Genomic DNA, 15,676 nt, shown 5'->3' on the forward strand with positions numbered 1-15,676 from the left:
TCAACGCAGATTAGATCAGTTAGATTCTTAGTGTTACGATATTTATTTGAATTATTTGATACTTTGTCGTTTTACCTGTAAGCACAGAATTTCGATAGTCTAAAACTCCGAGTGTGTCGTACATAACGCCATTTTTAATAGTGAATGGTTTAAAATGACTATTTTTTATTACAGAATAATAAAAAAAATGTTTCTGAGATTTCCTCAATTGATATATAACTTCAATCAAGTGTACGTTTGGTGCTATTATTGTGTGAAGATGTATTGTTCCACAGTCAAGTAGTAGTCCAGGCAATTTATACTGATACGTTTGGTGCTACTATTGTATGAAGATGTATTGTTCCACAGTCAAGTAGTAGTCCAGACAATTTATACTGATACGTTTGGTGCTACTATTGTATGAAGATGTATTGTTCCACAGTCAAGTAGTAGTCCAGACAATTTATACTGATACGTTTGGTGCTACTATTGTATGAAGATGTATTGTTCCACAGTCAAGTAGTAGTCCAGACAATTTATACTGATACGTTTGGTGCTACTATTGTATGAAGATGTATTGTTCCACAGTCAAGTAGTAGTCCAGACAATTTATACTGATACGTTTGGTGCTATTATTGTGTGAAGATGTATTGTTCCACAGTCAAATAATAGTCCAGGCAATTTATACTGATATACTCATCTCAAATCACAACAATGTTGTATTTTTTTTTTACTGTCTTATATTTCAAAGTGGTCCATAAAATAACACTATAAAAGTCTACCAAAATCTTTGTGGGGTAAGTATTCCTAATTTGCATAAATCCAATGTAGCCGCTATAAATTCAGTATTTGGCTTGGTTTAGCCACAGCTCTGTGTGGTCGGCAGTGGATAAAGAACGATGAAAATACATCATAAACACAAACACCTTATTTAAACACTGACTCTTATGGCTTCATGGCTGTGAACTGATTTGAGATGCCACACTATATAATGCACTAATCATAAGCTAGGGTTCTAGAAAATATGGTTCTTGATACTTTTAATTAAAATGTTACATTAATCATTTTCAGGATTATTTAGATATAAGATAACATATAATATAACAATATGGTAAATTAAAAGTCGCTTTGTCATATAGATCTGTGTATACATTTTAGTACTTTGTCAGTCATAATAACCAGTTTAACATTATCTCTTAATTACTTTAAAGGATTCATCTCAGCTTTTCTTATATCACGTTTGATACATTGTAATTGAAAGTATGCATTGAAACATGCATGCTTCAGCGCTACACTTTTTCCTGCACCATAGACTCGCGATGTCGTGTCACATACAAGCATGGCATGAGTGAAAAATAGGATGTTGCATACGTCTCTGCCAAGCGCTCTCCTGGTAAAGTTTACGTTCCAACACCTTGGTGTCTTCTTTGTCTCTTGCTTTGTCTCCGGCTTAAATAAACGTTTTAACGCATTATCATTTGCATGGTAGCAGAGCAGCACAGATCAATGGCATAATCGACAAGTACAATTGTGAATTTTATAGCACAACCTACTGTATTCTGGACTACCAAGAGATCAGTATTATCCACGGCATTGTTTCGTTTTCGTCCATTTTTTTTCAGCCTATCAAGCGCTGTTCGTTTTCTTTATTGGAAAGGAAATCCTCTTTTTTTGACTTCATGTTCCTGTCAGTGATGAAGTTCACAGTTGCTTCAACATACTCTGGTGTCCATCTCTGATGAGCCCGGTTCTTTGTAGAATGTTCAGCTTTGTACCTGTCAAACAGGCAATCGATTTTCATTGTTTTCTTGTCACGTAATTGGTGTACTACATGAAGATTTCCTCATCTGTCGCTCCATACTACAATGGTATAGTATGCAGCAGGGAGCCACTATTCATGAATTACTGAACATCACCAGTTGGTTCAGGAAGGTCTTGGGGCATGGAATCCACCAGCACTGCTTTATTTGTGCGTCGGGGAAAATTTATAGATTCAAAAAGTGCTGGGGTAGCTATCTATTTCGTAGTTAGTACTTTTGGTAGTTGTTAATTGCCCCTGCGTGGTCTTTCTTTGAAAAAAAATATCATCTTCTTATCAAAAACCCACGATGTATAATTTTAAACCACTTTTAAAATGTTATATAGAAGATGAGATATGGCTTAAATAGGTAAAACAATTATATTATGATTGCCATATTGGATTTATGCAAACTCGGCATACTTTCCCTACATATAATTTCTAGAATTTAAGTGTAATATAACTTATATAGATATTCCATATATTTGAAAAAATAATATTTATAAACAACTAAAATTGATAGAAAAACTACCATACAGTAAAACTACATTTTGGCACCATTCACGTGACGTCATACACATAACATAAATATAAACCTATTCCTTGTATTTTATTTATTATGAGTTCTTATTGATTTATTATAATCGACTATTTACCATATGTTTTTACCATTGGGTTCACGGAAATACATTTTACAACTTCAGTACCGCTGTGTATCTTTAAAATTCTGGAAAGCATGTGATGGAGCACTTCCATATTTCGCTACTCTGGTACTTAAATTCCATCCTTCTATTACTTCTTTCGCATTTACAAATGGTTTGATTCTGATTTTCTAAACTGCATTCAACATTTTTCATGCTAAAAAATAACTGTGTACACAATTGGAAGTTTATACATTTTCTATATTTCTTCTCACATTATGTTTATCGGGGCTGAGAAGCCATGTACACACGGATTAACAGAGCAAACCAACTCATCTGATTTGATTTTTCCGATTTTTGTTTTTAAACCTCTTTAGTATTTAAATTTTTTATCAACTCTAATGAAATAAATATTCTTTGTTTATTAATACAGTTTTCAGATAAAATATTCCCTCATCTAGCTCTTTTTCGAAATGAAAATCTCTTTAACTATGGACAATATTTTTTTCATAATCACAATTGTTTGAGTCTTATGATGAGTTTTATCCCTAAATACTTAAAAAACATTATTAACTTTACTAACCATTACATTAAGACAACTCGTCCACCTTCTCATTCTCAAAAGTAAATGTTAGGATGTAATATATTCAGAAATATTACAAACTGTTTAACAATTCTTTCAGAAACGAAGCCAATAGAAGTATCATCAACGTTTCTGACATCAAAATATTGTCGTAAATTAACCGAACTTCTTATCTTATAATCATGCATGTTCATTGAAATTTTCCGTAGTGGCCACAACACAGAGAGCCCTTTGCGTAACTTTGTGCCTAATTACAAACAACAACAACAAAAAAGAAATATTAGCTACATTCCCTCAATCTGATCATAGAACTCATCATTCTATTGCAGTTTGTTTAGCTATATGCACCAACGTTTGTTTTAATAATTCTTGAGGAAGTAGTGTTCTTAGATATTAGTCTTTTATTAGGCAGGAAAAGGGACAATCAACAGATTCATTGATTGGTAATTGTGTGAATAATGACACAACAGAAGTAACTATAAAACTCTGAGGATTAATAATACTCATTAACTTGAGGAAATGTTTTGTATTTCTTAAAACACACTCTCCACACTCACTTTCTTTTCCCTTCTTTTAGTAGGCTTGTTAATTAAAAGTTCATGATGTTCTTGATCACTCAATAATTCACCCATTTTATTTAATAATCACAATAATTCATCACAACAGCAATGTTACCTTCATAATAACCAGTTTAACGTTATCTCTTAATTGTTTTAAAGGATTCATTACAGCTTTTCTTATATCACGTTTTATACATTTTGATTTATTTACAAATCTTTTTGCCACTGAGGGGGGGGGAACATCAGTTTGTTATAAGAATGATTATATTCATTTTCCACAAGTATCAAAGAAAAAGTGTTTTCAAACATACTTAGAGATTTTTTTTCTGAGAAAGTAATCAGCGGTATGTCTACAGACTTCCAACGCTAGAAACCGGGTTTCGATACCTGTGGTTGTCAGAATTAGTTTCCTGAATCACTTGCTTTCTTTTGCTATTATTTTGTATTAATTGAATAATTATTTTCTGGGAAAATCTTCCAATCCTGTTCTTATATCCAACCGTAGCGTTATTTTTTTGGAAAATGGAACGTTGAGTCCCTTTTTTTTAACATCTGATTTTGATCATTTATTAAATCAATTAACATAAATTTGGGAAAATGGGACAGTACTTATATCTATATTTATATCATCAGGTAAATTATTGCAGTTAAAGCTACTCTTTTTATTTTTGAGTCTTGTTAACAGTGTTTATAATTTGTATTCATTCTGATATTCGAAAATTTTGCCGTTTTTTTAAATAAGAAGTTCAAAAAGGAATGAGCTTCTTGAGTGACCAGCCTTGCCAAAGTCCCTCCTAGTAGTAGTCTCATGTCATACAAATAGCTTCCTTTTTATATTTCAGTCGTATATGTTCCCCGAGTGATTTATTTTGTAACGTTGACATTTAGCTTTACATTTTTTGCTTGTTGTAGATAATTTACGGAAAAGAAATTCGTTTTTAACAGGATTTCTGTGATATTATAAAGATATATTTGGTTGAAACTCCATATTGAGTTAATAAATTCAGTTCTAAAGAACTGGTCATTTCACATCACACTAAATAGCAAAATTCACAAGAGAAGAAAATACACAGTAGCACGCACAAATTAAATTATTCGCTTTGGGGTCACGAGTTCGAATGCCTCCACCGAACATGTTCTCCCTTCCAGCTATTATGGACAGCTAACGCAGATTGTCCCCGAGAAGCCTTGAGCGCAATTCAAAACAAACAAACAATTATACACTGTAAAACCTATAATGCCAATAACAAAGTTAAATATTATAAACAGCTAAAATAGGATGGAAAACCATACAGTAAAACTACATATCGTCAAAGGGACTGAACACACCGTTTAAATACACTCATCGACGACGTTATACTTATAAGTTTGATCTCAACATACATATAAACCTATTTGTTGCATTTGATTTATTACAGGTCTTTTTTGTTTTACTATAATTCTACTCCCCCCCCCCCCCAGTGGCACAGTGGTAGGTCTGCCGACTTACAACACTAGAAACCGGGTTTCGATACCCGTGGTGGCCAGAGCACAAATAGGCCATTATATAGCTTTGTGCTTAATTACAAACAAATACTATAATTCTACGTTTATTATCAATACATTCTTGGGAAGTATTTTTTACAATTTTAGTATCATCGCGATGATGTATATATATTTAAAATGTTGATAGAAATGTCATAGAGCATGTCTTCCCTTTTATAAAGATTATTACAGTCTATACATTTTACACTATAAACAACCCTTTTCCTGTAATATAAAACTACCCACAATATGAAATTTATAAACGTTTTCTATTTCTTTTCATATTATTTTTATCGTGGCTGAGGAGTCAGGTACATACGGAATAACACAACAAACCAAATCACCTGAATAAATTTTTTCTCTTGAAATCTTTTTAGGACCTAAGCGTTTTTAACAACTATAATTGGATAGTCATTTTTTGTTTACCAATACAGTTTCTAGATAACTTTTTTTCCTAATCTAATACTTTTTTGAGATATCAGAGAGGATGTTTTTATGGAGAAACGCCGACTTGAAAGACAGGTGAGAGACATCAGTGAAGCTTTTTTTTTATGGAAGACGCGAACTTGAAAGTCAGATCAAAGATATCAGCTAGACTTTTATTTGTTAGAGAAGTACCATAAGTTATAGCTAAACGATGGTCTTTACAGTTCTACGCAGGTAATGAATGAAATAAAGCGAGTGATGTAAGTATCATATTACGGTGTAAAATATCTTCTTATGGTGTAAAGTACCCTGAGTAAATAGTATAAATAAATTATACCTTATATTTCACAAGTATCAGATATTGTGAAATGCTTTACAATACTTATGTTTATATAAATTCATAAGCTATACAAACTTTTAGGGATTTGTTCATTGATTCAGTTATGTTTAATCAAAAAGAATATATTGAGGTAGCAAAATAGAACACGAAAAGTTATGGTAGAATTAATATTTTCTGAGCTATTAATAAAAGGTTATGCTGAATGAAAGCTAACTTCTTGATATCGATAAGATAATAAACGAAGGAAAGAATGTTTTTTGATGGGTGTGTTGAAGAATGACTTAGGAAGCCTACGTGATAGGAGAAAAATAGTGGACTGTATGGGAAGGGGATAACAAGGTGAACAAACACGACATCGGCTATTTTAGTATTTAAATTTCTTTAGGAAGGATATAATCTTGAGCGACAAAAATGAAACATCATTAGCGCTGTTGTTTTTAGGGAAGACACGAACTTGAAAGACAGGTCCAAGACGACATCACTACTGCTGTTCTTTCTGTAGACATGAACTTGAAAGACAGGTCCAAGACGACATCACTACTGCTGTTCTTTCTGTAGACATGAACTTGAAAGACAGGTCAGAGACACCAATGATTCTGTTTTTAGGGAAGAAACGAACTTGAGGTACTGGTCAGAGACATCAGCGAAAGTTAAATCAGAGATATCAGTGAAGTTTTTTTAAGGGAAGATATGAACTTGAAAGTCAGATCAGATATGCCAGTGAGGCTTTTTTTAGGGAAGACATGAACTTGAAAGTCAGATCAGAAAAAATATCAGTGCTGACATTTTTAGGGAAGAATTGATCTGGAGAGACAGGTTCGTGACGACATCAATACAACAGTGTTTTGAATTTATAAGACGTACAATGTATGAACTCCTGTGTTATTGATATGAAAGCAGTTTTCGGTGAAGTAACTCTGAGATCATAAAGAAAAAACTTAAAATGGCTCCAGAAATGGAAGTTATTAACTTTATATCAACGTAAAAATAATCTTAATGATAATTATATGTAAATATAGAGACATAGTAGTGACTCCAACCAAGTTAGAAGAACAGAGGAACACTAGATTGACTCTGTATACAGAACAGAATTTTTGGCCAAATCTGGGGTATTGCCGCAGTTATTCCAAATGCTGGCATTCCGCTATTCTTATGTTTTTGAACTAATCTAAACACTCTTACACCACAATGAAAACATTAACTTCACATTTATCTTAACGTAAGAAAAAATAAGCAGTCCAAAAGTGATACAGTTATTGTTCTCCTTGTTTTTTGAGAGGCAAAATATATAGTAAAGAAAGGACGAGCAGCACGAAACAAACTTCCACTAGTAAATATTAGTCTGAACAAGAGTTTAACAACTGTAGCACCTATATTAATTGTTAACTTTGATGGAAAACTGCTCTCCACAACCACTAGATTAAAATTAATTATTTAAGGAAATAGGAACACGTCAAATACTTAAAAAGAGAGAATGGTGTAGTGGTCTGCTACACTGAACTTGTGTTGGTAGCTTTCAGTAACACCTGTGGTTTGAATACCAGTTCGAGTAAGTTCATTTTAATCAGTTTTGAAATAATAATCAAAATAAAAAGTAGTGAAAAGGCTTATTATATAAGGTTGTGATGTGACAGAAAAATGGTGTTTCCTCGTGACAACAAAACTTCGGAATTAGTGATTGTGTTTCCTGTTTAATCAGTTTCCTTTTAACAACAAAATTTGTTGGTAATCAGTGACAGTGGTTCCTATGTTTCCTGATCAGCCCGTTTCCTCGTGACAACGAAACTTTATGATCAGTGAAAAGATTCCTGATTACAAAATCTCCTCATGACAACAAAACTTTGTAATCAATCACAGTGATTCCTGGTTAACCTGTCTTCTCATGATAAGAAAACTATATAATCAATCACAATGATTCCTGGTTAACCTGTCTTCTCATGACAACAAAACTCTATAATCAATCACAGTGATTCCTCGTTAACCTGTCTTCTCATGACAAGAAAACTATATAATCAATCACAATGATTCCTGGTTAACCTGTCCTCTCATGACAACAAAACTTTGTAATCAATCACAGTGATTTCTGGTTAACCTGTCCCCAGTTTTTTGTAATTATGTTGTAGTAAACTTACAACAGTGCCTGCTTCTTATATTATTTATTTAATTTTTTGTATTATTTTTTACCTGCCTGGATTTTACGATGTTTAATAGTTACAATATATATATATATATATATCTGTTCTAATGTCACTTACTTCAGTTCATATTTATTACAATATTTCTTTCATTCCTTGTCTTTTTGCTACGATATCTTTTTTCAACATTGCCTTTTTTGTAATACTCTGTTGTGACAATGTCTTCTTGATACATGTGGTACAGTGTATATTTCTTACGATGCTTATTTATTACATAAAATAAACAAAAATAGTGTATTAGTAACGGGGGAAATCAATGAAAGCAAACCACTTCCCGAAGACGAAGGTAGCTTAATTGTTTCGTTATACCACTAAGTAACACGATACTTGCTAGAGAGAGAAAAAAAAAAGTTAAATATAATGAGAGATCTGGCTCAACATCTTCCTAATATATCACGAGCTATTTCAATTTGCAACCTAATACGCTGTGTGGTCAATTATCCAGAAATAAAGTCTGCGTAAATAATTTACCATTCCTCACAAAGTGGTAGACAAAAGTTACTTAAAGCATCTTCGGTTATAATGAAGTAGGAATTTTGAAACCAATTACTGTTAATGCTTACTTCATTAAAGTTTCATTCAAGTTGAAGTAACCTTTCCAAGAGCGTGCTAATCTGAACGTTACTAGGAGATGGTACTTTATTTAAATAGTTTTGCCCTGTAGTTTTTAAAATTTCACATATTTTTAACAGTGAAACAAAGACTATTCAAATCGCCTGATAACGTAATATATCTTGTCTGCCTGATAAAAATTGCTTACTAAGCATATTGCAACTTTCTATAATCTGCCTGATAAAAATTACTTACTAAGCATATTGCAACTTTCTATAATCTGCCTGATAACAAATTACTTACTAAGCATATTGCAACTTTCTATAATTTTCGAATATGTTTTCAATTAAAAACAGAAATGTCATAAGAGAAATACAGTAACTTTCATTATGCATTTCACTTGGTTTCTATTTAATGGTGTTATATGTATACTTGCCAGTAACATTCTGTTAACTTATTACTTATTATGAGATATGTAATGTTTTAATAACTCTTTAGTCAACCAGAAATATCATTCTGATAACCATAAGGACTTATATTCAACATATTTACACTACTAAAATTTTTGGCATCTTCTTCATCTTAAAAGACGACCCTAACTTTTCATATCCTATTCTTCTTCGTATAAAATAAAACACACATCTTAAAAACGACCCTAACATTTAACTTTCCTAATCTTATTTGAACAAAATAAAACACATCTTAAAAGCATTTATTTTATTCAATATAAATTTTACATTGTGTCACAAATTAGTCTTGTATATGTACATCTATGATACATTAGTATATATTTTTATAATTTTGCATGAAATCATTGGTGCATAGATCACAATGTAAAAGTAATTAATCATGGTATGAAAATCCATGTCATAATTTAGATTAACATAGATTTTACAGAAAAACAAATTATTACATGTCGTTTGAAGATTAACTTACAAAGTTACAAGTAATAAAGTTATGGGGACTGTAAAATGTTTGGGACAAATATAAAATTCTGTTTGTTTATTTTGTAAATTATCAGATAAAACAATCATACTAAAAACAGCTTGAAATATCAACTCTAAATAGGTAACGAAAACTAAAGCATGACTACCTGAGAACTGCCATTTCCAGCAATGTAAGTTCTCATCAAATCAACTTGGTCAATGGTACATATTGTGGCCAGTTGCAGCTGTAAATGGCTTTTGGCAAAGAAAACGATTTGGTGTAGATTTTCGATGTGTGATGGTTTGGTGTATATTTTAAATGGAAGATAGTTTGATGCAAACTGTCGACAGAAGCTGGTTTAGTGTCGGTCTTTGATGTAAGGCGATATGATGTAGATTTTCATTGTGACAGTTTGCATCAAACTATATTTAAGCTAAACTAACAAAGCAAAATTAACTAAAGTTTGGTAATTGTAGCTGTGAACCTGAATAACTTCAAAATCTCTTTCATAACGAAAAACATTTAGGAGGTTTACACTTAAAATATACTTCAAGTGATCTTTCATCGAAAATCTACACTGCATTATCTTACATCACAAATCGACACCAAACCATCTTCTGTCCAACAAGATAGAGCTGATAAGGCAAACCAACAAGACAGAGCTGATAAGGCAAACTGTTTGCCTTATCAGCTCTGTCTTGTTGGTTTGCCTTATCAGCTCTGTCTTGTTGGTTTGCCTTATCAGCTCTGTCTTGTTGGTTCAGAAAGGTTTAGAAAGTAAAGAGTTAAATATAATCAGATCAAAAATTATTATTTTATTTCTTCAACTATCAGTGCTCCAAATTATCGACATTATATAGTTCAAGATACTATGTTAACTCATACTTATACTCTTAGAAACAGTTGTTACAAGTGGAAAACAAATTTGTTTTTAGAACCGATCTCTAACCCATCATATAACATAATTGTTTTCATATTTGATGCACTTTTTAACTTTTGTACATATATAGTGAGTTTCTCTAGCAAATACTTCTCTGTCCGATCATATGAAAAGTATATAATGGTTTTGAAAGAATATACATATTCGTCATACGTGAAGAAATTAACGTGACATTTAATACAAGTTATTATGATTATTGGTCATACCCCCCCCCCCCATCTTTACACTTTTAAACTTGTTGAGATGCCACCCCTAACTGATAAAAATGTTTTTTATTTGTTTGTTGTCAATCAAAAAGCTACATAATGAGCTATCTGCACCGAAATACAATCTTAGCATTTTATATATCTACAGGTTAACCGCACAGTTGCTGTGGGGCTGAAAAATAGGATTGTCAGTTGTTCCTGTATAGTTAGTTTCTCTAGCCTCATTATTATTGTTGTCTAGATTTGTGTTTTACTAATTTCTAAGCTGGGTTATTCTCCTCATTTTTATGTGCATGTTTAAATGGTATTATTTTTGTCTACCATATAATGCACTACACATTTTTAATGTTTTTTTTTCTAATTTTGCACTAAAATGGCGTAATTAAAAACATGAACGAAAAACTGAAAACACAAATAAATGACAGACAAGACAAATCTATAAAAGTTAAAGTAGGACTAAAGTTGTTTTAAATTCGCCTATTGTGCGATTTATACAGCAAGTTCGTATCTGCCCAAATCGTATGAAAAGTATATAACGGTTTTGAAACAATATTCGTCACACGTGAAAAAAATTAACGTGACGTTTTTCATAAAGCCTTAAAAACATGCCACCTGACTATAGATTTTGTGAGTAATCGAAGAAGAAAAATTTTGATTAATTTCTTGAAATAAACTTCCCTGTCCCTAAAATAAAGAGGCTAATAATGTTAGCTCTACAGTATCTAAAAGCAATTCACTGGAAATCTCGACAAGAAATGGTATCAGCAGTTTAAAAAAACTTTATAAGATACCTTGTTTTCAAGAGTTGAAATCAAAACCTTGAAAATCATCGGACTTGTTTAATATTTCTTATAACCTAGTATAATGTTTCAGCGTTCCACGAACAAATGTTCTCTCTCTTATTATATGTTCACACGGGCTTATAGTCTCTTCTGAATACTTTTGGGTTGATTCTGAAATAGTCTTACCTTTTGCTAGAGAAGATAGGATGCCAACAAGGAAAACAGTCAGCATTGTTCAAAAGTTGATAAAAGGATTAACCCAGGGGCATGTCTTAACACATCAACTCTAGCCTCAAATCACAGAGTTTGAAAGCAAATAGATGACTAGAAGAATAATGACTCTCGCGGGTTATCTCCTAATATTTTCCACGTGGTTCTCGATAAAAGGTTAACTTTCGATATACTCGTACGTATCGATCCCCTAAGTCCTATCTCAGCCACCAGGGGAGAAGAAATCACAGTTATACTATGTAGAAAAAGTAGAGATACGATAATAGTCAGTAGTCATTCTGAAGCATACAGTATATCAAGCCTGAAAGAAACATATCTTCTCATCTCCTGTCTCGAGAACGAGTATAACTCTACAGTTACTGTTAAGTTTGGTTGACTCAGACTTCGGACGCATGAGAAAACATTATCATAACGTGCATACAACATCGAAAAACAAATGTATACGTTTACATAACAACTTATAGCAATATTTTATACAAGATACTTTCAGAATAATCCAAGAAAAAGGGAATTTTTAGTTTCATTAAATCTTGACATATTTCCTAAAAATATTATATTATACAAACTATCAATGTTCTCAAATTTTAAATACAACATATATTAATATCGGACCCCAACAAGTGGTGACAGACGTTTAATTGTCCGCAAAATTCACCTTCATCAAGAAAATGAAGATGGATAATTTCATCGGTCAAAGAAACCCACACTTGCAATACTGTTCTTGTTGTTAAAACTCTCTCCTCAGGACGAGAAAGCTTAGGAATCAGTGACAGTTTTTTTTTAATGACAAACGACAAACAAACTTATTTCGGTGTCTGCACAATTCATCAGGAAAATGAAGATGGGTAATATTATCGGTTATTGAAATCCCAGAATACAAGTTGTTAATCGCCTAAAATAGCTTAACTGAAGCTAATAACATATACAATATCATTGTAGAAGTGTGTTTTCTTCGGTTAGTTTATAACAGAAGTAAGTGGTGTAATTAACGTTATCTGGTCGTAAAGAAAAACGATGGGTAATGCCAAATCTCCAGAAACTTGCTTCCTCCTATAGTAATGAGTGCTATTGAATATCTCATTAAAACTGGAATGTCTTTGAAACCCTTCAAACGACAAGTCCAGTGTTTCACTAAACGAAATCTTAAATAAATCACATTTTAACTAGACTATGTTGTCTGTCATTAGTGATAAATGTATTAACTATTTTGATACATTATTATTTACTGAAACATTACAGAATTCCAGTAAAACGCAAGTATAAGATAAATTCAAATACATTTTGTTTGTTAAACCTTATATTTTTATGTGTTTTAATCCCACTGTCCTGATAAAACGTGATATCTTAAGTGGGATAATATGAAACTTCTAGTATTCAAAGTAAGGTCTTGTCAGCAGTGACAGCTAACATAGAGTAGTTAGAGTTGGCTGGTTTGTTTGAAGTTTCGCGTAAAGCTGCATGAGAGCTATCAGCGCCAATAGACTAGAGGGAAGACAGCCAGGCAACACCACTCACAACTGTAACGGATTTGTTATTATATATTTATTTTAATACCGACATTTGTTTAGATTAAATTTATATTTAAAAACTTACATAGCTTATAGTGTTAAATATGTATTGCAAAACTCTCGCCTATTCTCCAAAGTTGTAGAAGATTCTCGAGAGTAAAAATCAATAATATATGTATGTGCGTAAACGCTTAAATGTAGCTTTGTATTGTTACATAATCTGAATTTTTCTAGAAACTATCCAAACGCCTATAAATATAACCAACGCGACGCGCCAAAAGAGTATTTATTATCAGTTTGTTATAGTCAGTGTGCTATAAACTTCGGAAGCTATAACTGTGATTGTTATAACGCTTATCAATCGGAAAAATTCAGATATTTGACCAGGAGTATTTGCAAAGTTTGAACACTACAAATCATTCAACTTCAGTGGATTCACATCGGACATTAGTACTTTTATGAAAACATTACCTAACGTCATCGGTAGGAAAACTCGGCGTGTTTCGCTGGTGAATAACGAAGGACAAAGCTAACTAGCTCCACGTTAAGCCAATTGCATCTACAACAACTCATAATTAACTCGCTCATCATGAACCCTCGATAGGATATCGAAGAAGATCCAGACTAGAAAGAAGACTTTATATTGCTTGTAAGTTTGTGTAACTTGGTTTATAAATCATTGTTTGTACTAAGTATTTGTAATAACTGTTATTGTAAATCATATTGTTATTTGTATATAAAAAAAACTATGTGTATCATTCTTGTTGGCAAATATAATAAACTGACAATATATTGGCTTTTACGTAACTGCTAATTCCAAAGCACAGTTTAACTACTAAATTTAAAGTATAATTTAGCTCGGTTTCAGACCATTTGAAATTCTAATATGTAACACCACCAACTCTTGGGCTACTCTGTTAACAACAAATAGCGGTATTTACCGTCACATTATAACGCCTCTCAGGGCTGAAAAGGCGAGCATGTTCGGTGAAGAAGATTCGAACATGCGACCCTCAGATTGCGAGTTGAGCGCCTTAACAAACAGGTCATGCCAGACCGTCTGGTTAGAAGGCTATTTCTTTAAGATTTTCTTTACTGCTACTACTGGGCCTGTTAAGTGTTTCAGTAGCACTAGTTACCATGGAAGGAAGCAAGCTTCTAGAGCTTTGGCATTTTATATTTACGACCAAATAATGTTAATTACATGAATTACTTATTTTATAGATTAAGATAAGAGAGCACACTTTCTCAATGATAATGTGTATGTTATTCGGTTCAGTTAAACTACTAGTAGAAGTTTTCATACTTGACTCCAACAAGCCTCTCAAGTAGTGGTGAACAACAGGCTGTGGTTAATAAATATTACGATTTATTTAGATTTTTTTTAATTATGTTAAAATTTCAAAGTTTTATCAGTGCAAATCATGAGCGCATGCCACATGATATAATTAAAACGAAATAACTAAGTATTCATATCCTTAAAACAAATTTTTCCTAAGTGGACAACGGTTTAGTTAAGCCTTCCCTAACGAAAATTCTGTCTAATGAAGACTGTAAAGCTCGCACTAAATGAACCTTGAACAACAAATATAAACCGTCTGTTCATTTTATTTAAGCTAAAACAAATGTTTGTTTGAGACCGACTTGAACTCGTTCTTCAGTAAGCTTGACATGGCTTGGTCGGACTTACAACGCTAGAATCCGGGTTTCGATACCCGTGGTGGGCAGAGCACAGATAGCCCATTGTGTAGCTTTGGGCTTAATTACTAACAAACAAACATGGCTTGGTAGTTAGAGTGCTCGACCCTCGATCTGTGGGCTGAGGGCTCGAATTTAGTACCCAATATACTCGCACTTTCAGCCGTGGGGGCGCTGCAATGTGATACCAATTTCAGTATTTGTTGGCAAAAGGGTACCCTAAGAGTTGGTAGTGGTTAGTGTTGACTAGCTCTCTTCCCTCTAGTCTATCACGCGAACATTTTGGCTCCCAGGGAAGATAGTGCTCGGCTAGTTTTGCTCGAAATTCAACAAGCAAACAAATAATCAATTTTCAGTATGAAACAACATCATAATGTTTCCATAAATTATATCGTTCTGCTTTTACTGAGCTTAGTTTTCAATTCAAGAGCTACAGCTGACAGAGAATTAGATCTTTTAAAACATAATCGTGAAGATAATCACATTAGTGGCGATTGTGAAAGTTAAGGACTTTAGTTGCTATTTCATTGTAACCTCAATCAAATAAGATAGGTTTATCCTCTGTATTTGTACTTAAAACGATAATTATAGTGCAGTCTTAATGGGATAAACATTAATGAAATTATTCCTTGTAGTTTCACGTAAATCTTCAAACTTTGACGTCGGGGTTTATTAACGAAACACTCGAGCTGTGTGAATATATATAGTAAGCTCCACGCCATTGTTAATTTATTGTTCCTTTAAGCTTTTCGATGTTACGATAGACGGAAAGCAGTACAGTACCCC

The 15,676-nt window shown here is 32.7% G+C and overlaps 1 protein-coding gene across 3 annotated transcripts in view; it reads right to left on the reverse strand.

Annotated features, from left to right (window-relative positions):
* The window catches only part of LOC106473320 (hemicentin-1-like), a 196,928-nt gene that overhangs the window by 121,638 nt on the left and 59,614 nt on the right, over positions 1 to 15,676 (reverse strand). Inside the window, exon 1 of one of the 3 annotated variants that reach the window (XM_022402773.1) lies at positions 11,640 to 11,700. The exons of the other annotated variants lie outside the window; for them this stretch is intronic. Within the exon in view, the coding sequence (XP_022258481.1) occupies positions 11,640 to 11,685 (46 nt within the window). The 5' untranslated portion in view covers positions 11,686 to 11,700. Of the gene's footprint in view, positions 1 to 11,639; positions 11,701 to 15,676 lie in introns of those variants that run through there. 3 annotated transcript variants of the gene reach the window in all.

The sequence above is a fragment of the Limulus polyphemus genome, unplaced genomic scaffold (genome assembly GCF_000517525.1).
Source record: "Limulus polyphemus unplaced genomic scaffold, Limulus_polyphemus-2.1.2 Scaffold128, whole genome shotgun sequence".
Taxonomy (NCBI): Eukaryota; Metazoa; Arthropoda; class Merostomata; order Xiphosura; family Limulidae; genus Limulus; species Limulus polyphemus.